The sequence below is a fragment of the Thamnophis elegans genome, chromosome 14, assembly GCF_009769535.1.
Source record: "Thamnophis elegans isolate rThaEle1 chromosome 14, rThaEle1.pri, whole genome shotgun sequence".
NCBI classification, from domain to species: domain Eukaryota; kingdom Metazoa; phylum Chordata; class Lepidosauria; order Squamata; family Colubridae; genus Thamnophis; species Thamnophis elegans.
The window spans coordinates 22,806,726-22,829,976 of NC_045554.1; the positions used below are offsets into that span (position 1 = coordinate 22,806,726).

General features: G+C 45.8%; 1 protein-coding gene across 1 annotated transcript in view; it reads left to right on the forward strand.

Moving 5' to 3' along the window:
- HYDIN (HYDIN axonemal central pair apparatus protein) overlaps positions 1 to 23,251 on the forward strand; it is a 269,552-nt gene that overhangs the window by 72,008 nt on the left and 174,293 nt on the right. The window contains exons 19-24 of the mRNA XM_032231077.1: positions 5,683 to 5,941; positions 10,329 to 10,472; positions 14,150 to 14,293; positions 15,038 to 15,351; positions 17,245 to 17,358; positions 19,752 to 19,860. Of these exons, the coding sequence (XP_032086968.1) occupies positions 5,683 to 5,941; positions 10,329 to 10,472; positions 14,150 to 14,293; positions 15,038 to 15,351; positions 17,245 to 17,358; positions 19,752 to 19,860 (1,084 nt within the window). The remainder of the gene's footprint in view (positions 1 to 5,682; positions 5,942 to 10,328; positions 10,473 to 14,149; positions 14,294 to 15,037; positions 15,352 to 17,244; positions 17,359 to 19,751; positions 19,861 to 23,251) is intronic.

Sequence of the window (23,251 nt, forward strand, 5' to 3'; positions counted from 1 at the left end):
CCCAGGACCCCTTCTGAGGACCAGGGAGCTGATGGATTCTTCCCCCAACGCTCCCAAGCTGCAGGGAAACAGACCGCTGATCGGTGGCTGCCATCTTGGTCCTCCGCCATCTTGAAGAGCACGTGGTTGAGCGCGTGACCGGCGTTCCTTTATGGACGCCGAAAACGCTCAGAAGGCATTGAGGAGGCCGGAAGAGGCCTAGAGCGGCCCGACTCTGCCGGTGGATCCGCAGAGGGGCCTGGAATCTTGGTGCGTGCCAGCGCTCGAGCCATGGATCCACGGCTGGGAAAGGAGGCGTGAGCTACGGAGCAGATCAGCCGGCAGAGAGCGAGGAGGGGGTGAGCGACAGAACCGTATGTTACATGGCAGAGGTGGCGAAGAGCGGGGATGCTGGCCCGAGACCAGGGGACTCAGATCCGGGCTAGGGGACTTCCAGGAGAGCACCAGGGCCTCAGAGGGAGGTCCCCCGCCAAGAGAGGCACACCCACGGCATCCAGGAAGGAACCCTATACCCAGGGGGGTCGAATTACCAGGGCCTCCTCTAGAAGATTCAGCGCCACCATCAGCCCATCTCCTTCCAGGTCTCGTTCCCCCCGCAGGCTGCCCACGTTAGTAGAGAACCAGGTAACCCCCCCTGGCTCCCCCAGGAGCTCAGGCAGAGGGCACAGTTCCATTTCGCCCCCCCGCCTTTCGCCTGCCCACTCATCTGAGATGAGGGGGGGATCCCTTTGGTCGCAGGGTTCCCAGCCCTGCAAGGCACACGCTGGCACCACAATCACCAGAGCAAGGGAACGTTTGCAGCCTCCAGAGCTCCGCCCCTCCCTTCCAGAGCTCCCTGATAGTTTTCAGGAGGTTTTAGCCAGGGCCATAGCTCAAGGGATTGCTTCTGGGATGAAGCATTAGCCCCAGGGGTCTAAACATAGGTCTTCCCGGGACCAGCCCAGGAAGCATCAGAGCCATTCCAGAACCTCTGTTGCCAGAGAGCCCAGGTCTCCCTCCCCTTCTACTGCCAGTGAAGCCTCAGATTTAGAAGAAGGGGAGCTGAAGGAGGTGGGGTTTTCTGAGGATGAGGATGCCCAGGCTCTTGAGGCCCCAACATCACTGGCCTTTCCCCCCCTCCTTGTTTAGTTCCTTTCTCCATAAGGCTAGGGCCACAGCAGACCTGGATGCTCCTCCAGATCCCAGGCCGGCAACTGCCACGCCTAGCATCAGCGAGAGTAGCAAGAAGGGCCCCTTCCATAGACCCCCGGTAGAGAAGGAGGAAATTCCCACTCCAGAGATGTTCCTGGAGGTCCTTAAATCCCAATGGGTTAAGCCAGATCGTTTCCCAATCCGGGGGGCAATGAGCAGAGGTTCTATAATCTCAATCCTACCTTTGTCCAAGCATTCCAGCTCCCAGAGGTGGACACCCCGGTTGCCACCCTAGCCTCAGCTTCAACCGTGGTGACGGGAGACATTGCCAACTGCCTTAAAGCAGAGGATAAGAAGGCGGAGACCATTTTATGTAAGACATTCCAAGCAATAATCTGGGCCATTAGGGCGGCCGCTTCTGCATCCTTTTTCAACAGATCCACTGTGCTATGGCTGGAACAGCTAAGAGACAGGACCCCGGCCACGGAGGTACGACTGCTGCAGGACATCTCGAAGGTGCTGGCAGCTACGCAATTCTCAGCTGACGCCACCCTGGATGCAGTTAAGTATGCGTTGCAAGCCTTATCATCCTCTGTAGCGACCAGGTGCTTGCTGTGGCTGCGCCACTGGCAGGCGGAGTCCCGGGCTAAGTGGCACCTAGCAGGAGCAGACTACGCCGGGGACAAACTCTTCGGTGCCTCACTGGATCCTCTCCTGGTGGAGGACAAAAACGAGCGGAAGATTTTCCCAGCCACGACCAGACGGTCGGACTACCGACACGCTCCTTACCCCAGGAGAACATCTTACTGCCTGCCTGAATCGGACGCCCAGAATCACAACTACCAGACCCCCAGGTTTCACAGACATGGGGATAGACAGTTTCCTAGGGACAGATTCAGGGGCCAACAGCAGAGCAAGCGGCCCTTTTGAGGAGGGGGCGGTCGTCCATTCCGCAGGTTCAAGTGATCCATTTGCGGATCACCCCATTGACGGCTGCCTCTCCCTTTTTGCGGATGCCTGGGAGCGTGTCACTTCAGACGAGTGGGTCCTCTGGACTGTTAAACTCGGGTTACAGCTGGAGTTCCGCTCGCAACCCCCTGATAGGTTCTGCACCTTTGCCTCCTCTGTAGATGTGGCCAAACGGGCCCTTAAGGCTAAGGCCATCAAGCACCTGTTAGATATCAGGGCCATAGAGAGGGTCCCAGAGGGGGAGAGAGGTTCCGGATTCTATTTGAACCTGTTTCTGGTTCCCAAGAGTTCAGGGGGATGGAGAGCCATCCTGGACCTTAAACTACTCAATTCCAGGGTGGTCTACCGTAGGTTCAAGATGGCCTCTCTGAAATCCATCTTAGAGGCCATCCGACAGGGCGACTTCTTGGCCTCCATCGGCCTCACGGAGGCCTACCTTCACATCAGAATTGCCCCGGAACATCGTAGGTTCCTTAGCTTTTCCCATGAGGCCAATCACTTTCAATATAGGGCCCTCCCCTTCGGGCTGGCCTCAGCTCCCAGGACCTTTACCAAGGTGCTGGCTGTGGCCGCAGGACACCTGCGCTTCTTCCCAGTCCGACTGTTTTGTTACCTAGATGACATCCTCGTCCTAGCCAGGTCCCAGACACGGCCAGCCAGGACCTGGGGATCACCATCGACAGGCTCAGGTCCCTGGGGTTCTCTATCAACCTGGAGAAGAGTCACCTGGTCCCATCTACCAGGCTCCAGTACCTCGGATCTATTATAGATTCGGTGTCGGAAGAGGTTTTCCTTCCCCAGGAGCGAAAGGATAGCATTGTGCAGCTGATTCATGAAGTTCACAAATTACGCTCTGTCCCTGTAGTTTTTCTTTCCAGGCTCCTTGGGAAATTCATTTCTTATATAGGGATCATGCCTTGGGCCGCGCCTACAGGCCAGGGAGCTTCAGTGGTTCCTGTTTCCATACCAGAAGGCCGGGATGAGGAACGCCAGATTCAAGGTTCGAGTGTCGCCCCAGGTGCTGCTTTCGCTCCGTTGGTGGCTGATCCCAGCATTGGACAAAGGATCCCTCTTCAAGGAACCAGCAAGGAAGGTACTCATGACGGATGCGAGCCTGTTCGGCTGGGGAGCACACCTGGAGACCCAGGGCCGCTGGACTCCAACAGATCTGTGCAACAACATAAACTGGTTGGCGCTCAGAGCCATCCACCTGGCCCTACGCCACTTCAAGACCACAGTGACCGGTCATCATGTCCTGGTCCTGATGGACAACGTGGCAGCCAAGACCCACGTGAATAGACAAGGGGGCACCCACTCCAAGGCCCTTCGCGACGAGGCCCTCCAATTAGGGAACTGGGCAAAGAGGCATCTCCAGTCCATCAGAGCGGAACACATCTCCGGGACAGAGAACCAGCAAGCGGATTGGCTCAGCAGGGAGACTGTTGACAACAGAGAGTAGCAGCTCCATCCCAGTGTCTTCCTGCAGATCTGCGAGTGGTTCGGGTGCCCGACGGTGGATCTCTTCGCAACCCCAGCGAACATCCAGCTGCCAAACTTTGTATCGAGGTTCCCATCCAGAGGAGCCATGGACACGGACGCCCTTCGCTGCAGATGGCCACCAGGTCTACTCTATGCCTTTCCCCCCCTTCCCCTCATTCCCGGGGTTCTGCTGGTATCAGAGGGAGCAGAGATGATTCTGGTGGCTCCCTTCTGGCCACGCCGCCCCTGGCTAGCAGACTTGATGGAGCTGTCCTCAGCTCCTCACTGGAGGATCCCCCCCCCCGGGGGAGGTGTCCCTACACGAGGGGTCTCTGGAGCATCTGGATCCGGAGTGGCCATCTGGTGATTGAGCGGAAACAGCTGAGAGGGGCCCATTTTTCCGCAAAGATCATTAAGACCGTTCATGAGGCAGTCCACCACCCGCATCTACAACGCCTCCTGGGTTGCATTTGCTTACTAGTGTAAGGCAAAGGACATATTACCAGCCTCAGCTTCTGTAGCCCAGGTCCTGGACTTCCTACAGGAAGGCCTGGAGAAGGGTCTGGCCCCCAGCACTGTTAGGAGACAGGTCTCTGCCCTCTCCACGATCCTGGGGTTGGGTGGGGTGGATGCACCACCTTTGTCCCAACATCCGGTCCTCAAGCGCTTCCTTAAAGGAGCGGCGAATCTGAAACCCCCAGTGGTCCATCGATTCCCCATCTGGGACCTACTCACAGTCCTCCAGGCATTGACGGAGGCACCATTCGAACCCTTGAGGGAGGTTTCCCTACAATTCCTGACCCTTAAGGTTGTTTTCCTGGTTGCCATCACCTCAGCCAGGAGAGTATCCGAGATCAACGCTCTGTCCAGCAGAGCGAACCTCTGCACCTTTCTAGACAACTGGGTCATCCTCAGACTGGACCCCGCGTTCATGCCCAAGGTAAATTCTCCCTTTCACAGGGCTCTAGAGATATTTCTGCCAGACTTCTGTCTGTAGCCCTCCAGGGATAGGGAAAGATCCTGGCACAGGTTGGACGTCAGAAGAGCCTTGCGCATCTACCTGAAGCGCACGGCACCCTTTAGGCGTTCAGAAGCCCTCTTTGTATCATATCAACCGTCCACCAGAGGTGCCAAGGTTTCTCCGGCCACCATTAGCAGGTGGATCAGGGCGGCCATCTCACAGGCCTACAAGGCACGGGGACTTCAGGTCCCAGGGGGCATCACAGCACCTCAGCAGCCTGGGCCACCCAGGCCCCCATAGAGGAGATCTGCCGGGCTGCCACCTGGTCTTCTCCCTCGCCTTTCATTAGGCATTACCGGTTAGATGCTTACGCCTCTGCAGAAGCAGCCTTTGGCAGGAGGGTTCTACAGGGAATCCTAGACTCTCGAGGGGCTCAGGCCCATTGATCCCTCCCTAGGACATCTTGCTTTGGTATGTCCCATGTGTTACTCCTCCCATGCCTCACTTTGGAAACTGGCAGTTGGTCTTACCTGAACTGCATGTTTCAAAGAAGGCGTGGGAGGAGTCACTTCCCCCCTTTTAGGGTGCACCGCGCCAGCGGCCTAAGTCAGTTCAGTGGTCAGTCAGGGCCAGGCTGGAAGGATATGTGCTTGCACTGTCTTTGTTCTTCCTTTCAGGTGCTCTGCTACGATCCATCGGTTAATCTGGGAGGTCAGAAATAGGATCGGAGGTGTGGCCTCAAAGAATTACTTCAGTCTCCAGGGCAAAAGGGTTGGGTTAATACCCATGTGTTACTCCTCCCACACCTTCTTTGAAACATGCAGTTCAGGTAAGACCAACTGCCATCCTCATGGGACAATCTGTTGTTATTGTCTGGTCTGACATTCCAAGCTTCTTCCCTGCCCCCCACCCCCTTACCGTGTGGCAAGCTGAGAAATGAAAAGATGGCTGTGGCAGCCTGGATCTGTTTCGAAGTTGACATAGGCAAGGTTAGAATTATTTTTGGTAAGTGGTATTAGTGTAAACTAGATTTTCTTTCTCTTGTATCTTGTCTTTAATTTATTTGTTTGCTATATTTTGCATCTGGTTGCTTCCTTTGAAATGGAATTGTATAATAGGCCTGCCTTCTGTCACTTTGCTAGTTTGGATCCGTGCTGCTATCGTTTCAAGATCACCAACTGTGGGCGTCGCACCCATCAGCTTTATTGGATGACTGAAGGTTTTGCCCCATTTCGCCAGCACAACACACTCCCTGCCATCAGCAACAACACCAAGAGCCAGACCATCCCCTCAAAGACAGAATCTCAAGGTCCTGTGTTCAAGCTTCAGCCACTGAGAATGGAACTGGCCCCAGGAAAGAGTATGGACATGGTCCTGGAAGGATCTTCTGACGTTCCCAAGGTATTCTTCAGGATCCTATCCTTGTGGGCAGGTGATCTCTAGAGTTCCTTCTAATCTCTGTGATGCAAAGCATCCCTTTGATTGATGGAATGGCACTTCAGGTTCTGGGAATGCTCAACAACTTCTGAAAAGGCCAAGGGACTGCAATTGCTAGAATTATTTGATCAGGACAATCAGGCCTTACTTAGCTGTTGTATGTCTATGGAGATTCTTGTTCATCCAGATCATGGTTGTCTCAAAGGTTTGTTTCAAAAGATAACTTTTTTACTTTTTTTTGTTCAAAACATTTTGCTTCTCATTCAAGAAGCTTTTTCAATTTTGGATGAGAAGTAAAACATCTTCAAGGAAAAAACATAGAAAGCCCAGTTGCTTCTTGAGTCACCCAAAGGGACTTAGTTGCTATAAGTGCCATAGGTCACCTTAAAAGAACCACTCAAGTAAAGTTATAAATATTATTGGATAACATGCTCTGTTTTTTTGCCTGTCTGTGTTTCATTCACCTTAAGAGCCGAGGTGGTTAGGGTGCAGTACTGCAGGCCACTTCAGCTGACAGTTATCTGCAGTTCAGCAGTTCAAATTTCACCGGCTCAAGGTTGACTCAGCCTTCCATCCTTCCGAGGTGGGTGAAATGAGGACCCAGACTGTGGGGGCAATATGCTGACTCTGTAAACCACTTAGAGAGGGCTGAAAGCCCTATGAAGCAGTATATAAGTCTAACTATTGCTATTGCTATTGCTTTTCTGGTTTTTAAACTGTATCTGTGAGTTTTAAGTACCCAGAGTTTTCTTTTCCTCTTTATTCTGAGATGAATATGCTGCTACAATTTGTATCTTTATATCTCCTACTGGGAAATGATGTAACTTGCTCTTACTCCTGGAGCCCTGAGAAAATCTCCTTCAGCTGATGAATGAAGGAGACCTTTTCAATCTGGGACACCATTCAATAGGGCCTGTCTGTGGTCCAGGGTTAGTGTTGAGGGCCTTCCTGAGCAGGTGTTAGGAATGGATAGCAGAGGCTTCCTGTGGAGGAAGCCCTTCCCACTGAGATGGCAGAAAGCATCTTCATTCCAAAACATTTACAAGAAGGCCCTAGTCTACAACCATTTAAATATGAGCCAGCAGTGTGCAGCAGTGGCCAAAAAAGCCAATACAGTTCTAGGCTGCATAAACAGAGGAATAGAATCAAGATCACGTGAAGTGTTAATATCACTTTATGCCTTGGTAAGGCCACACTTGGAATTCTGCATTCAGTTTTGGTCACCACGATGTAGAAAAGATATGGAAATTCTAGAAAGAGTGCAGAGAAGAGCAACAAAGATGATTAGAGGACTGGAGACTAAAACCTATGAAGAACGGTTGCAGGAACTGGGTATGTCTAGTTTAATAGAAAGAAGGACCAGGGGAGACATGATAGCAGTGTTCCAATATCTCAGGGGTTGCCAGAAAGAAGAGGGAGTCAAACTATTTTCCAAGGCACGTGAGGATAGAACAAGAAGCAATGGATGGAAACTAATCAAGGAGAGAAGCAACTTAGAACTGAGGAGAAATTTTCTGACAGTTAGAACAATTAATCAGTGGAACAGCTTGCCTCCAGAAGTTGTGAATGCCCCAACACTGGAAGTGTTTAAGAAGATGTTGGATAGCTATTTGTCTGAAACGGTATAGGGTTTCCTGCCTAGGCAGGGGGTTGGACTAGAAGACCTCCAAAGTCCCTTCCAACTCTGCTATTGTATTGTATTGTATGTGCCAGGGAGAAATGGGCAACAGCAACTAGGATGAACCTGTTGTTTTTTCTGGGCAGTTTGGTTTCAAGTAGGACTGGCCAGCAAAAGCAGGCAGAGTTGGGAAGGGATTCTCTTGATTAGTAGAGCAGAACTCTCCAAACTTGGCAACTTTAAGACTTATGGGATTTCGGAGGGCGGGGCCGAAGCCGTGAAGAGACGATGTGCGATCTCAAAGCTCTGAGATCGCAGTTGACACTTTTATTACTGGGGGGTCCCAACGGACCTAAATCATCCAGAAGAGATGGTGAATAGGAAGATTACGTCTTGCTGATCTCGGGGATATCGCAAAATCTCCGAAAGAAGCAAGAAAAGATCTTCGAGCCGGTAATAAAAATTCCAGTCAAGACTGACAAAGTCAGGGCGGCCTCAGAAAGGAACAAAGTGGAAAAAGAGAGTGTTTTCAACTGGTGAGAAACTTTTATTGTTTTAAAAAAGCAGACTGCCTATAAAACCTAAAAACCAACTTAAATCAAAAAATAGAAGAACTTAGTGGCGAAATTGATCTTTGTAATGTAATGGTTATCTTATTTTTTAAATCCTATTTACATGGATTGAATCTAAGCAAACCTTTTTCAAATGGATGGATTAAGCTTTCTTCTTCTAACATTTCTTTGTGACTTTCTGCAAGGTACAGATTGATTGTTTTGACTTCGGCATTGCAAGGTTTTATTGCCTGGCTGTTTGGCTTAAGATCTGATAAGATTCCACAGCTGTCCCTTTGAAGTTTGTTTTCGCTGTGTAACTGTGTATGAATATGGCGTATGCAGAGTCTTTGAATTTGCAAGGAATACTTTCAGAACTGCAAAATTATTAAATACAGAGGAAAAAATTGAGAGAAAATTGGAATATTTGGAGCATCTAACAATAAAATAGGATGTTTTTCAAATACAAAATGAGATTGAAATTCAAAAAACTGAAATGGAAGACGAATATAAAGAGATTAAACTTGTGATATTCATGGCAATTGGTTTATTTCTGAAAAAAGAAAGAATGGAATATTGAAAGAGGAATTAAATGTAGAGAAAATTTATTTCAAAGGACAGGACTTGGAAGAAGAAGAAAACATTAAAGAATCTATGGACTATGAAATACTAATTGCAAATATATTTGATAACACTGCTGATAATTAAAGACAAGCTGAATAAGGAAACAGAAAGAGGGCATCAAGACTACATGAGAGATATTACAAGCAAGGAGTTGCTAAGAGGAGTCCATACAGATTTGATCAAGAGGATGTTTGGAGGACTGGATCCACAAATGGCAGAAGACATTAGATTGTTTTGCTATTGGAAAGATACAGGTTGATAGATGGAAGAGTATAATTTAAAACTAGCTAAACTTAGTTAAACTTAGTGACAATAGGTATAGTTAAATAAAAATTGATAATGATAGTAATGTATACAATGTGTAGTGTTATGATAAGTAATAATTGGATATGAATATTGAATGTTACCCATGAAGGGAAGGTTAGAAATTCTTTTGGACTATATATAAAGGTTATTAATAATAATAACAATAAAAAAGAAGAACAAAATTAGACACAGCTAAGTTTTAATTATTAGGAGGGAAAATGTTATGATATAGGATATAGTTAAATAAAGAAAGGATAATGATAATAAATTATATACATGTATGGGTGTAATATAAGGGAATTGGATGTAAATGGTAAACGGATTTGGAAAGAGGGATTAGAAAATTTTGGTATTAAATATTATGGATGTTTAGCTAGAATAGGATATGAGGATTTAATGTTAATGGAGGATTTTATAAATAAGTAAATGAAATGTCAGTATGTGGTTATGTATTCAATCTTGGTATATTTTATGATGAAGGACGTTTAAATAATCATAGTCAAATAAAAGTGGAGGTATGATGATGGTAATATAATAAATATCCGAGTTAAGATATTAACAGTTAATATGAATTATATTTGATGACGATGGAAGAGATGCACAAAAGCCTTTTGTAACCAACTGATACACTTTCTGCAGTATGTAAAGAAGGAGGATTTGTATGTTTGTTTTGAAAATAAAGATATATTTAAAAAAAAAGACTTATGGGATTTCAACTCCCAGGTATTCTAGGAGTTGAAGTCCACACATCTTAACATGCCTGGTTGCAAAACACTGCTCTAGAGTGGGGGTTTCTAACCGTGTCAATTTTAAAACTTGTGGACGTGAAGTCCCAGAATTCCTCAGCAGCATGGATGGCTGAGAAATTCTGGGAGTTGAAATCCACAAGTTGACAAGATTGGAGAGCCCTACTTTAAAGATTATAGCTGGCTGGGGAATTCTGGAAATTGCACAAGTCTTAAAGTTGCCAAAGTTGGAGACTTTGATCTAGAGAACGAAGGTGCTCGCAGGAGGCTAATGGGGGAATAGCTTCCTAATGGAGGCAGATTATCTCATTGTTTCAGCTCCAAGCCTTGTATAGTAAAAGTGAAGAAATGTAGTCAGTCCTCAGAGTAATCAGTGCTGGGCAGAGCACCTGGTGATCGGGAGGTTTGGGTGGCAAACTGACCGAAGCAGGCATTTCCAAGGGACCCACAGGGTTTCTGACCAGCTGGCTCAGCCATGTTCATTCTGCTGCTCTTTGCCTGAACAGTTGGTAAAGGAGAGATTGCTGTGCCATGCGATCATAGGGAAGCAGTCTGGAAAAGAACGCATCATGAAGGTTGATGTCACTTGTGAATTCATCGCGCCAGTTCTGCAGATTTCCTCCAGAGCAGTTACTTTCCATGTGGAGAAGGTGAGTGCTTTAATAACATGACATCCTTCTGGCTTTTGACATCAGACTAACCCAAAGGCTAGAATTCTGTGAGCTTGTTCCCTCTGTCCCTGGGACATTAGAATCCTGAGTCCTTGGAAAGATTGCAGGTGTTGTTGGGTAGAGTCAGGATAGGAGCTGATACATACATGATCAGGACTTGAAAAATGAGGGGGATTTTTTTTCTGGATATTAAGATACCTATGCAGATAAGTAGTGGCATCTTATATCATCCTCGTCCTCGTGACAGTGATCGTCATGATGACAATCATCATAATTGTCTATTCATTGCAGGATGAAAGTCTTCTTCTGCCAACCTATACTGTCCTGTGCTTTCTTTTGCCAATTGGCCCCGCAATTAGAGATGTAAAATTTCTGGAAATTTTGAGGCCATGAGAAAAAAAAAAATTTTTCCCGGAAAAAATAGAAATTTTGGAAAAATAGAAAAAAAAAATCAGTGTGGAGTAGTTTTACAAATTGTGTGGAATGCAGTATATATATATGTATTAGCCTTGCAATAAAACAGGTAACCACCCCCTTTTCCCTCAAAAGCAACCCAAAAATTAAGAAACCATCAACATAAAAAATAATCAGGTTTGCCCCTTAGCACCAATAGCAAATAAAGTTAGGTCCACCTCAATATTGAAGCTCAATAGAAGGTTTACCTTTTGAGTGGTGCTTTAAAAAAAAACCAGAAGACATAACACATACATGCTGTTTATTCGCTATCTCATTTTCTGAACTACTGATCTCATTTTCCAAGTGGTCTCTTCTACCTCTTTGTCATTTTTCTTATGGACTTCTAAAAACTTTCATTTGCATGGATTGAAACAAGCTTTTCTACCCTTTCACAGGTCAGTTTGTTTCTTGGTTTGTCATGAATATTACAAAACCTAGACCAGATTCTTTCATATGCAGCAGAAAATGAAGGAATCTGCAGTAAGTGAGATGCAAGAGGTGTCAGAGGTTGTATGATGCAGAGACCTTGCCACCATGTTGCAGGAAGGAGATGTTTTGCAGAATCCCAGAATGCATTTCTGGCCCAAATCCCGGAAGGTGTTCTATATTCTGCAACATTTGAAAGTACTTTTCCAACATCAAATCCTAAGTGTGCAGCTTGTTTCATAATCCAGTCAAATGCAGCAGCTGTATTCCTATCACTCACACCACTGCTTTGAATCTTAGATACAGTAGATTTTCAGCAGCATGGTGCAACAAAATTCTTCCTGTTTCTTAATAAAATCTTTCACTGTACTTTTTTTCACCAGTTGTAAGTGGAGATGCACTTAGGTTTTCAAAAACGTGTTTTTATCATAGCCACGTGGTTAGGAATTTCTGACAAAAGTGCAGTGTGTGATTCAGATGCACGGATTGCTGAAAAAAGAAGAAAAAAGAACCTTAATCCATGAGATACCCATCCCTTTCTAGTAATATGTGGATACTTGTCCATTATGATTTCCCATGCAGCTTTCATATTACTTGCATCGTCAGTCAGCACAGCAAATACTTTGCCACTCTCAATTTTCTCTGAAACTGCACATATTTTATTGCTGATATACCGTATATACTCGAGTATAGGCCGACCCGAATATAAGCCGAGGCACCTAATTTTACCACAAAAAACTGGAAAAGTTATTGACTCGAGTATAAGCCTAGGGTGGGAAATGCAGCAGCTACCGGTAAATTTCAAAAATAAAAATAGATACCAATAATGTTTTTGAATATTTATTTCAAAGAAAAACAGTAAACTAGCGGTGTATTCAATGAAATACTTCACTCACCTCATGATGCTGATGTCCCGCTGTGATGATGATGTCCCGTGCAGCCGCGGGAGCGATGTCCCGCCTCCTATGACACACGGCACAGTGATTCCTATCATTGGATCACTGTACCAGAGGAGGTGGGACATCGCTATGTGGCTGCTTGCCATAACAAGGAGGAGGTGGGACATCGTTGCAGAGCGGCAGGAGGGGGAGGAAGGGGAATCGTAAGACAGCCCTGCATTACATTAGAACGTGAGGAGGGGGGATGGTGCGGTGCGCGCTGCGCAGCAAACTGACACAGAGGGAGGGGAAACTCACAGGGGCACTGGGCCATTCACGAGTGTCACCCAGCGGCATGGCCCCGCCCCCTTTTCTCCTCCATTTCGGGCAAATTTTTCACTGACTCGAGTATAAGCCGAGGCGGCTTTTTTCAGCCCAAAAAGTGGGCTGAAAAACTAGGCTTATACTCGAGTATATACAGTACTCTGCAATATGTTCTCTCCAGTTTCAATGCTCCTATAAAAGACTGGTTAAGATGTTACTATCACCAAGTTGATGATTCCTTCTCCCCAAACATTTGTCCGTGCATCTGTAAGTACTGCAAGACATAGTGCTTCACTAATTTGGTACACTTTGGTATCCCCCTTTCCCCCCACCAGTGTGTGGTCCTATCCATCATCAATAAAGCTTCTTTCCAATCAACTTCCATGAACCCAGTGTCTTTTGTCCTCACTTGGAACTGAACCCAGAAGGACATTTCTTCCAATAATTTGGCACTACAGAAATGGGACTCCAAGCTAACCTAACCAATGGACCTGGCCCAAGTAAGCTTCCCTTGCTGGCAGCAGACCCACTGAGTCTGTGGGTAGATTTCCCTGGACCATTTGGAATAGGGTTTTAAAGGGGTTTTGAGTGTTGAGCTCAAAGGCTGCTTGGAAAGAAGGTGAGTACCTCTAAATTTTAATTTTATAGCCCAGAAAAGCATGGGAAATGTGTGTATGCACACATAAAGTTCAACATAGTTACTGCTCTGGGATAGACTTCAGCTTATTTGTCCATGTTTTTATTGTCCTGTATCATCTGTCACATGGTAATAGTTTAAAAAAAGGGTGCCTAGGATGAGATGGATCTTTAAGAATGTTTCGAACTTTCTGAAGGCAACGGGAGCTATAAAGCTCTTCCAAGGAGGGGAAAGGGCAACCAATTTTAAGGCAGATTTGCTTAAAAATAATCCTTTATGTTGTCCACATTTCCAATATAAACTTGAGATACTTTTATGCATTCTAGATACCTTTTCTGGAGTCATATACCAAAAGTACATCATTTTGTAAAAATTATCTTTTGGGTTATAACATAATGTGAATTTTCATCTTGTTAACCACATATTTTCCTACTGCTCCAACAGTAAGCTATGCCCAAAGGTCTTAACCCAGTTTATTATAGATTATTTCATGTGCACATCCTCTATTTCAATTTTCAGCAAGCATTCATATATTTTGGTAATTACCTATTCATCATTTGTACAGCCATTTTTCTTTTCTTTTCCCCCCTTCCTCCTCCCCTGTCGAAGACACTATTCCCCCTCTTTCTCCATCCAGTCTCCATGCTTGACAGCACCAAACATGCGATGTGCTGGACAGATACCCTTGAGCAAGGAAGAGTTGCATCATAATTAGTCTGGTGGTACCCAAGGCATCAATATTCTTCAAAAATATTTTAAAAATCTAGTAGTCCTTCATTAATTGCCATGGGCCACTGATCAGTTCATGCACTAAGTAATAGACTGAACTTCAGTGGCTCTTTCTAACTCTATCATATTGTGATTCTTCCTTATTTTGTGCATAGCACTTGCCTGTGTGTTTGATTCTTGCTCAGTCTTTCTGTTTTTTTCTCCAGAACCCCAGTGATCTTTTGACCGCACAGTACAAGCCTCTGTTCTTGAAGAATGTTTCATCTTTGCCACTCAGGGTTGTCCTTTCTTTGCACGAGCCCTTTGCCCTCTGTGATGCGAATCACAAAAAGATTCCAGCTCCTGAGCAGGTAAGAGAACTGTCCTCCATCTGAATTCAATCCACATCCTGTCTTGTATGCTAGAGAGACAGTGTTGATTATAGTACGAGTATAGAAAACTACACTTAAGGAATGTGCAGGAAACAGAATGTGTTTTGATTCAAAACCAAAGCAAGCAAATTTTGGTTTGACAGAACATTTTTGTTGCTTATGGTTTGGGGCAGAATCAAACCTGCAGGGATCTCAGAGCCACCCAAGGTGAGTAGGAAAAGTTGGTGTGACTCACCCCTCTTTAGTGTAACATATTATCATAATCTATATTTTCATATCATTGTAATATATATTTTCAGATTTGTTAATTATGCTAATCTGTTCCTAATACTATACCCCAGTCAGAGACCTTATGGAGTTGGGCAGCTTTACAAGTTTGGTGAATCAAGGCATTCCAATAAATGTCCCCCCTTATCTTTCCATTGCTTTCTGTCGTTCCCCCCCCCCCACGCCCCCATTAGCTGCTGCCCACATCCTTGGCTTCCTCCCGCTCTTCCCCCTATCTGACTTCTGCTAAGTGCTTCAGTCCATTCAGAGTCTACTGGAGTTGGGAGGCCAATTGAAATTTATTATAGATAGATACGTAACTGGAAAAAAGAGAGCTCCCATTTCATTCTTTACCTAGAATGCCCTCAAGGTAGTTTTAGCCATTTCAGAACATGCACTAAACCCATCGTTCCCAAATTAATCACTAATGTATATTTAACTTTGATTCCAATTTAGCCTTTAAAGATGGATATTGGAGAGATACATCATCTTTCAGTCAGGTTTAACCCCGCCTATAGAGATGACCTTTGTAGTCGAGTATCAGAAGAGATTCTCGTTTTGCGTTACTTGGAGCATCCTCATGTGGACTATGTCGATCTCCGGGGAGAAGTGCATTTTCCAAACCTCCACTTCCAAACAATGGATCTCAATTTTGGCTGCATCTTGAATGACACAGAAGTTATCCATGAGATCAGTATGAGCAACTACAGTCCCCTTCTTATCAAATATCGCTGGTCCTTCCTGACAGATGACCGTGAATCCTTTATCAGGTACCAGCCTTCACATACTCTGGAATTTTGCCTGATTTCTAGTTAGTCATAGCACATGATTCACTGTGTATTAAGAAAAGTATTCTAGGATAAGCTCTAAAAGATCTAGTTTTGAACATCCAGATCCTACAAGTAGCACGTTTCTCATGTCTGAGTTTGCAGCAGTTTTCATAGCATTTATTTTTCTTCTTTAGTACAGGTAATTCTCATTTAGCAATCACAATGGGGCCCAGTAACATGATCAAAGTGGGCATTAAGTGAAAAAAATGACATGACTTGATCTGTGTTTATGGTTTTACTTCAAATTTCTTTTGCTGGTGCTAGGATAATTAGCAAGAAGAAAATAGATATTTGTACTTACATTCATTAGAGATGAAGGGGTTACAAGGGAATATGAGGGCACATAATAGAAATTCACAGAGAAAGGAATCAGCTAGAGCTGACTCTTTACGTAGCATGCTTACTGGAGCTACTTAGGAAGCAAATAAAAGCAGCAAAACCTTTCAATTTCAGGCAGCAGTCACCAGCTGGCAGTCTCTCTCTCTCTCTCTCTCTCTCTCTCTCTCTCTCTCTCTCTCTCTTTCTCTCTTTCTCTCTCTCTTTCTCTCTTTCTCTTTCTGTGTGTGTGTGTCCCTTCCACCCCCTCTTTATAAACGTATAGGGAAGATGAAAACTAACAAAAACCAATATAGAGGAAAGAAAGAAAAAAGGGGAAAGAAAGAAAGAAAGACAAGGGTGCAGGAAAAAAGGATAAATTAGTTCATTTTCTTGCAGCAAAATGCAAATGTGATTACACAAATATCTCTTACTCTATGGCTACAAAAAGAAAAACTCAGAGTTTGGTATAGGGCAGGCAGCTATATAAATGTTTTAAATGAAGAAAGAAAAATAAATTATTCATCTTGAGTTGCCTTCAGCAAGATAAGCAGCATACAAATTCCCTGGGAAAGTAGAAGCAGGCCCAGCATGAATTCTTGTTGGAAAGATTACAGGAAGCACTTGGATTAACTCTGCTAAACAGCTCAAGGCTTTGTGTAATGCTGCCCTTCACAATAATTTCAAGTAATTAAATTATCTAGTGCATCCTAAAGAAGTGAGTGGAAAATTAGTCGCCCCAAACAGCAAAATGGTTGACAGATAAATTTAATAAGAATATAAATAAATAAAATCTATATCCTAACTTTTATTAATCTTTTAAATAACTTCCTAAGAAATTGTTCTTAGCCCTGATTCAGAGCATAAACCATAGTAAATGGTAATTTTTCCTTGATAATTGCAAACTGTCCATTGTTATCTTTCAATAATCTATGCTAGGAATATTGCATCCAGATTTGATTACCACAATATAAACAACATGTTGAGACTCTGGAAAGAGTGCAGAGAAGAAGAAAAAAAATGGTTAGGGGGCTGGAGGCTGAAATATATGAAGAACAGTTGGAGGAATTGGGTATGTCCAGTTAATGAATAAATGAATAAATGAACTGGAGAGAGAAGACAGCAGTGTTCCAATATTTGAGAGACTATCACAGAGAAGAGGAAGTTGACTTATTCTCCAAAGCACCTGAAGGCAGAATATCAGATATCACTCATAAATCACTGTGATGCTTTGGATACCTTATACCCTACAAAATAATCTGAATTTTTCTGGGCTTTTAAGAGCAAGTTTTTTTGTTTTTTGTATTGGTGACAATTTTGTTGCTTCTGCTTTTTCCTCTCTGAGATTTCCAGCCATTGCAGCATCCATCCTCACCCACAAGTCTTCTCTCTAGAAAGATCCATGCATTCTGAACACCCCCTTGCCTTACTCCCTAACCCATCCTGTTCCCTCCGGTAGCATCCTGTGGAGATCCAAATTAGCCCCTCTCCCTTCCCAAAGATTCCTTTTTTTCTCAGGTTCAGCTCTGAAAACATTCGGCCTCTTCGTGCCCAGAAAAGGACAGAAGAGCAGGAGATCCTGAAGCCACCACAAAGCCCCCCAAGGTGCAAGATTCACAAGGATTCCATCAGGTTTGTATGCCACAAATCCACCAAAAGCCAAGAAGGTGGCCTTAATAAGGAATACCTTTGTGCCTCTCCAGCAGGCTCTCTGGAGAAAGGGTTGGGCAAAGTGGAAAGGCAAAGGGGGTGGTGTGGGCATGTGCCAAGAGGCTCAGAAAGTGCCAAGATCAGGATGGTGGGCCACAATAGTGAGGGCCAGGGATAAGGCTGCTTTAAATGCTGCCTATGACCCTCAGAGCCATGTATTTTTTCATAAGCTAAATCACTAATTTCATATTTGGCCACAATAATATGGGGGCAAAACCTGGCTATGGCTGAGAATGAGTGTCCTCACAAGGGTTTTCCTCACCTCATCCCTTTCTGTGCAAAGAGATGCTTCTGCCAGTGTTGATAGAAATACCTGAGGAAGAAGCCCCTGGTCTCAGGCAGGTGCTATTGCCAGGGAGCCTCTGAAGTGGCCAGAGAGCTTGCAACAGGTGGGCGCTCAGGGAGCAGGGAAGAAGCTCTGCCCAAACCCAGCACCTTCAGCTCTTGATCCCAGATGGGGAGTCTGACATTCCGGTTGCAGGGTTGGCCTCAGCTCTTTTTCAAGTTGAAAGTGTAAGGCTATGTCACTACAGACATAGTTTTGCACAAATAGATACACTGATGTGGACCACTAGGTGCGGGGGAATACAGTGTGGCCTTTCTTGCTAGAGTTATCTTTCTCTTTGTTTTAGTCTAAAGATAAACCTTAAAAACAAGCTGACATTATACATAGACATTTACTTATATTATACCTGGAAATGAATTGAAGCAGTATTTTTCACACGTATGGATTCTGAATTTGTGCTGAAATTCTATTGAGAATCTTCTATGGGAAAGGACGTTTTTGGCAGGAAATAATGCTCCATGTTCCTTTTTTAACTATGCCATGCAGTTCTTTTTTAATGAAGTTTCTTTTTAAAGAAGCAATGGATGGAAACTAATCAAGGGGCGAATCAACCTAGAACTAATAGTGGATCAGCTTCCTTCCAGAAGTTGTAGTTTTTTTAAGAAGAGACTGGACACTCTTTATCTGGAATGGTAGAGTGTCTCCTGTTTGAGCAGGGGTTGGACTAGAAGACCTCCAAGGTTCCTTCCAACTCTTATTATTTTGTTAATACTCAAAGCAGTTGCATCATTTGGATGGCACTCTTTGGATCCTATCAATAGTGCTGAGGAAAATTGATTATTATTGTTTTCTTCAGTTTATTCTTTATTTTTAAGTTAGCTTATTATAGCTATGATTCTTTGACAGTAAAGACCTTAGAGTTGTAGGACTGGGGAGGTGCAGGCATTGGGGTGCAGTCACAAGCAAATGTTCTTAACATGTTCAGGGTCTGTGATCTCTAGTACACAATTTGGACACAAGTGAGTATGTGGCCAAAGCAAATTTCTACCAACTCACAGCCATTCCATTCACCCCACACCATTTCCTGCGCTGTTCACCACTTTAACACCAATGGCAAATACCAAGACACAATTAATGTGGTGATGAAAATTATTCAGTTGGATCCAGTTGCTGCATTTGATTGTGTGAAATGGCATCCGTTGATCAAAAAAGCAGCCTCTGCATCAGTGAGAGAAAAACTGGGATGAGGAGGTGTTTGTTTTTAGTTTATTGCATATTTAAAGAGTTTATTGTTTTTAGAAATTATGGAGCAGATTTATAAATTCAGTAAATAAATTAAACTGAATATTACCTATGAGCCTATGGGCTGAAAAATACTTCCTGTGAAAAATTTCTATCTTTAGAAGGTTCCCTATGAGATGGAAAAATTGCATGCTTGAATGAAGACGCAAAAAAAAGGGGGGGGTGTCGCTGGTAAGGAACTGATTCTTTGATGTTATATGAGCCCCACCCCGAAGATAGCAGTAGACTTAGCAGTAGACTTATATACCGCTTCATAGGCCTTTCAGGCCTCTCTAAGCGGTTTACAGAGAGTCAGCATATTGCCCCCAACAATCTGGGTCCTCATTTTACCCACCTCGGAAGGATGGAAGGCTGAGTCAACCCTGAGCCGGTGAGATTTGAACCGCTGACCTGCTGATCTAGCAGTAGCTTGCAGTGCTGCATTTAACCACTGCGCCACCTTGGCTCCTGAAGAATTGGACACAGGTGGGCAGGGGAAATCTTTACCTTTACATTTATGCTGGTGTTTGAAATTTTCAACTGGAGCAAATATTTTAATGTATATTTATTATATACTGATATAATATACAATTATATACTAATATATTTATACAATTAGTTAATTTCAATAACTAATGCAAACATATAGATGTCATTCTTGGCATTACAGAAGCTTAATGCTTCTTCTATACTCCCAACTGTTTTGAGCAATATACTTTATATTTCTCTCCCATTAAATTATCTCTAGAAAAACAGCTGGAGAAGAAAATACCAGCTGTGCAAGTGGAGAAGAGATTTCTGTTAAAGAACATGTTAAAGAACCTGTGAATGATGTACAGATTATGCCTGAGATACAGGTAACGACACAGGCCAATTTTCTGTGGGTCAAAATCTGCTTCCTCTTCTATTTGTATCGAGTGTGGAAAGGGGGTATATGGGGCCAGCCAAGCGTGCCAGGCCATGGGGAACCTTTGCCATACCAACTGCTTTACATGCTGCTCTTGTGACACACGGCCCCCACAGAGAGGGAGGACAAGGACGAGGAGGAGGACGGGGAGCCTGCCCCCCCAACTATCGCCAGCTGCCCCAGCCACCTCAGACTTCCTGCACTACTTCCAGGGCCCGCAGGGGAGAAGAACGAGGAACCCCCCCCCCCCAAACTACTACCAGCTCCAGCTGCCTCGGACTCGCACTGAGCGCCTTCCCTGCGGAGCTCGGACGAGGGCCCGGTTTCGGGCCAGGCTGCGGGAAACAGCAGAGGAGAGCCCGTTCGGAACCATTGATCGTGACTTCCAATCTTTTTACCGTTCCTAAATTATTTTAATTACCATCAATTTAGGAACTGCATTTTTAGCTGGTTTGTTGAGTGTATGAGTATATGAATGTGAGAGAGAATGTGCCCACTTTTAATTTAATTATTGTATTATTGTGTTTTAATAACTATTGTGGGTGTGTCTGAAGAGAGTGTTTGATTGGTGAGTATGATAGGATCGGGAGTGCGACCTGGATTAGATTAGATTAGATTACTTTATTTGTATGCCGCCCTTTTCCCTGGGGGGACTCAGGGCGGCTCACAATATAAGGGAAGGGGAAAAACAGACAAGTTACAAACATGAAAACAATACACCGTTAAAAAAGCACAACAGTCATACCATTCGAGTGGGGTTAAAGTCTTTAGCCCCAGGCCTGTCAGAACAGCCAGGTTTTAAGGGCTATGCGGAAGGTCTGGAGGGTGGTGAGGGTACGAATCTCCATGGGGAGTTCGTTCCAGAGGGTCGGAGCAGCCACCGAGAAGGCTCTCCTCCGGGTAGTTGCCAGTCGACATTGGCCGGCTGATGGAATTCGGAGGAGGCCTAATCTATGGAATCCCCTCCATGAGTGCAGAAGCAGAAGTGGATGGGGGGCCAGACTCACCTCCCGTCCTGGAGTGAATGGTATGCGTGGCTTGTCGGGAAGAATGGGGGCTATGGGGGAGGTTGGGGCTACGGGGATGGGGGGATGTTGGAGCATTCCGGTTACGACTGGGAGGGGCAGATATGACAGGAGCTGTAGAGCTAGCCATTACTGGGGAAGAAGGACTCGCTACATTACAGTGATTCCTTGTTCCGACCCCTCAGGCTCAACTCAAGGACCTGGTGGCAGAGGAGTTCAGGGCCCTGGTCTCAGGTTGTTGCTGCTAAATGCCAGGTCAGTTGTGAACAAAGCTCTCCTCGTCCGGGATTTAATATTAGACGAGGAGGCAGACCTGGCATGTATAACCGAAACCTGGCTGGGCCAAGAGGGAGGAGTCCCCCTCTCAGAAATGTGCCCACATGGGTTCCAGGTGCTCCACCAACCACGACACCAGAGAAGGGGTGGAGGAGTAGCAGTTATCGTCCAAAGGTCGTTAGTTCCTCGCAGGATCCCTGCCCCAGAGATTATGGGGTGTGAGTCTCTCCTCTTGAAGTTGGACCTAGGGGTTCAATTGGGCTTGCTATTGACGTACCTACCCCCCAGCTGCGTCATGACAGCCCTGCCTGTGCTGCTAGAGGCAGTAGCCGGGTTGCCAGTGGAGTTCCCCAGACTAATGGTACTGGGGGACTTTAATCTGCCATCTCTTGGTGAACACTCAGATGGGGCACAGGAGTTCATGGCTTCCATGACAACCATGGACTTGACCCAGGTAGTTCAGGGTCCAACTCATAGAGCAGGACACACGCTTGACCTTGTATTTCTCTCGGGGCAGTGGAGACGTGATCTCGAGTTAAGGGGAATAGAGACCTCGCCCTTGTCATGGTCAGATCACTCCTTGCTGAGGCTTGACTTCAGGACACTACTCCCCCATTGCAGGGAGGTGGAGCCGACTAAGTGGTTCCGCCCCAGGCGCCTGATGGACCCGGAGGAATTTCAGAGGGAGCTTGGAGAGATACCTGACTCCCTTGTCCGCAATCCGACCGAGTCTTTGGTCGCTGCCTGGAACGTTGCAGCGGCTGAAGCATTGGATCGGATTGCGCCTTTGAGGCCTCTCCGCGGCAGTGGATTCAGGAGGGCACCTTGGTTTACCGAGGAACTCCGGGAGATGAAGCGCCAAAAGAGATGCCTAGAGTGACGTTGGAGGGCTAGTAACTCCGAATCTGATCGATCACTATTAAGAGCCTTTATCAGGACTTACCTAGTGGCGATACGGGCAGCAAAATGTACACATTTTTCCGCTCTTATTGCGTCCACGGAATCTCGCCCAGCCACCCTGTTTAGGGTGACCCGCTCCCTCCTGAAAGAGGAGGAGGCGGAGGAACCCCTGCAGGGAAGAGCTGAGGAGTTCGTTCAGTTTCTGTTGGATAAAATCACTCAGATTCGGACAGACCTGGACTCCGCTTGGGCAGTACCAGCCGAGATGCCGAGAGTTAGTCTTAATAAGATTTTCTGGGATGAGTTCGAATTTGTCACCCCTGAAGTGGACAAGGCCATGGGAGCGATGAGTGCTCCACCTGTTTATTGGACCCGTCCCCTCCTGGCTGGTTTCGACCAGCAGAGAGGTGACACGAGGCTGGCTCCAGACGATTACTAACGCATCTTTGCAGGAGGGGTTTTTCCCGCAACCATTAAAGGAAGCAGTGGTAAGACCCCTCCTCAAGACACCTTTCCTGGACCCAGCTATTTTGGAAAACTATAGTCCTGTCTCCGACCTTCCTTTTTTGGGGAAGGTTGTTGAGAAGGTGGTGGCGCTTCAACTCCGACGGACCTTGAATGAAATGGATTATCTAGACTCCTTTCAGTCCGGTTTCAGGCCTGGGTACAGCACGGAAACCGCTTTGGTCGCCCTGACCGATGATCTCTGGCGGGCCAGGGATAGAGGACATTCCTCTATCCTGGTGCTTCTTGACCTCTCAGCGGCCTTCGATACCATCGACCATGGTATCCTTCTGTGACGCCTAGGGGAGGTGGGAGTGAGAGGCAGCGTTTTACGGTGCTTCTCCTCTTACCTCTCTGACAGGTCGCAGTCGGTGTTGGTCGGGGGGCAAAGGTCGACCCCTAGGCCCCTCAAATGTGGTGTGCCACAGGGTTCGGTCTTGTCCCCCTCCTATTTAACATCTACATGAAGCCACTGGGTGAGATCATGCAACAGCATGGGGTAAAGTACCACCAATACGCAGATGATACTCAACTGTATCTTTCTGCCCCATGCCAGCTCAGTGTAGCGGCGGACATGATGTGCCGATGCCTAGAGGCTGTTAGGATCTGGATGGGGGTGAACAAACTTGTGCTCAA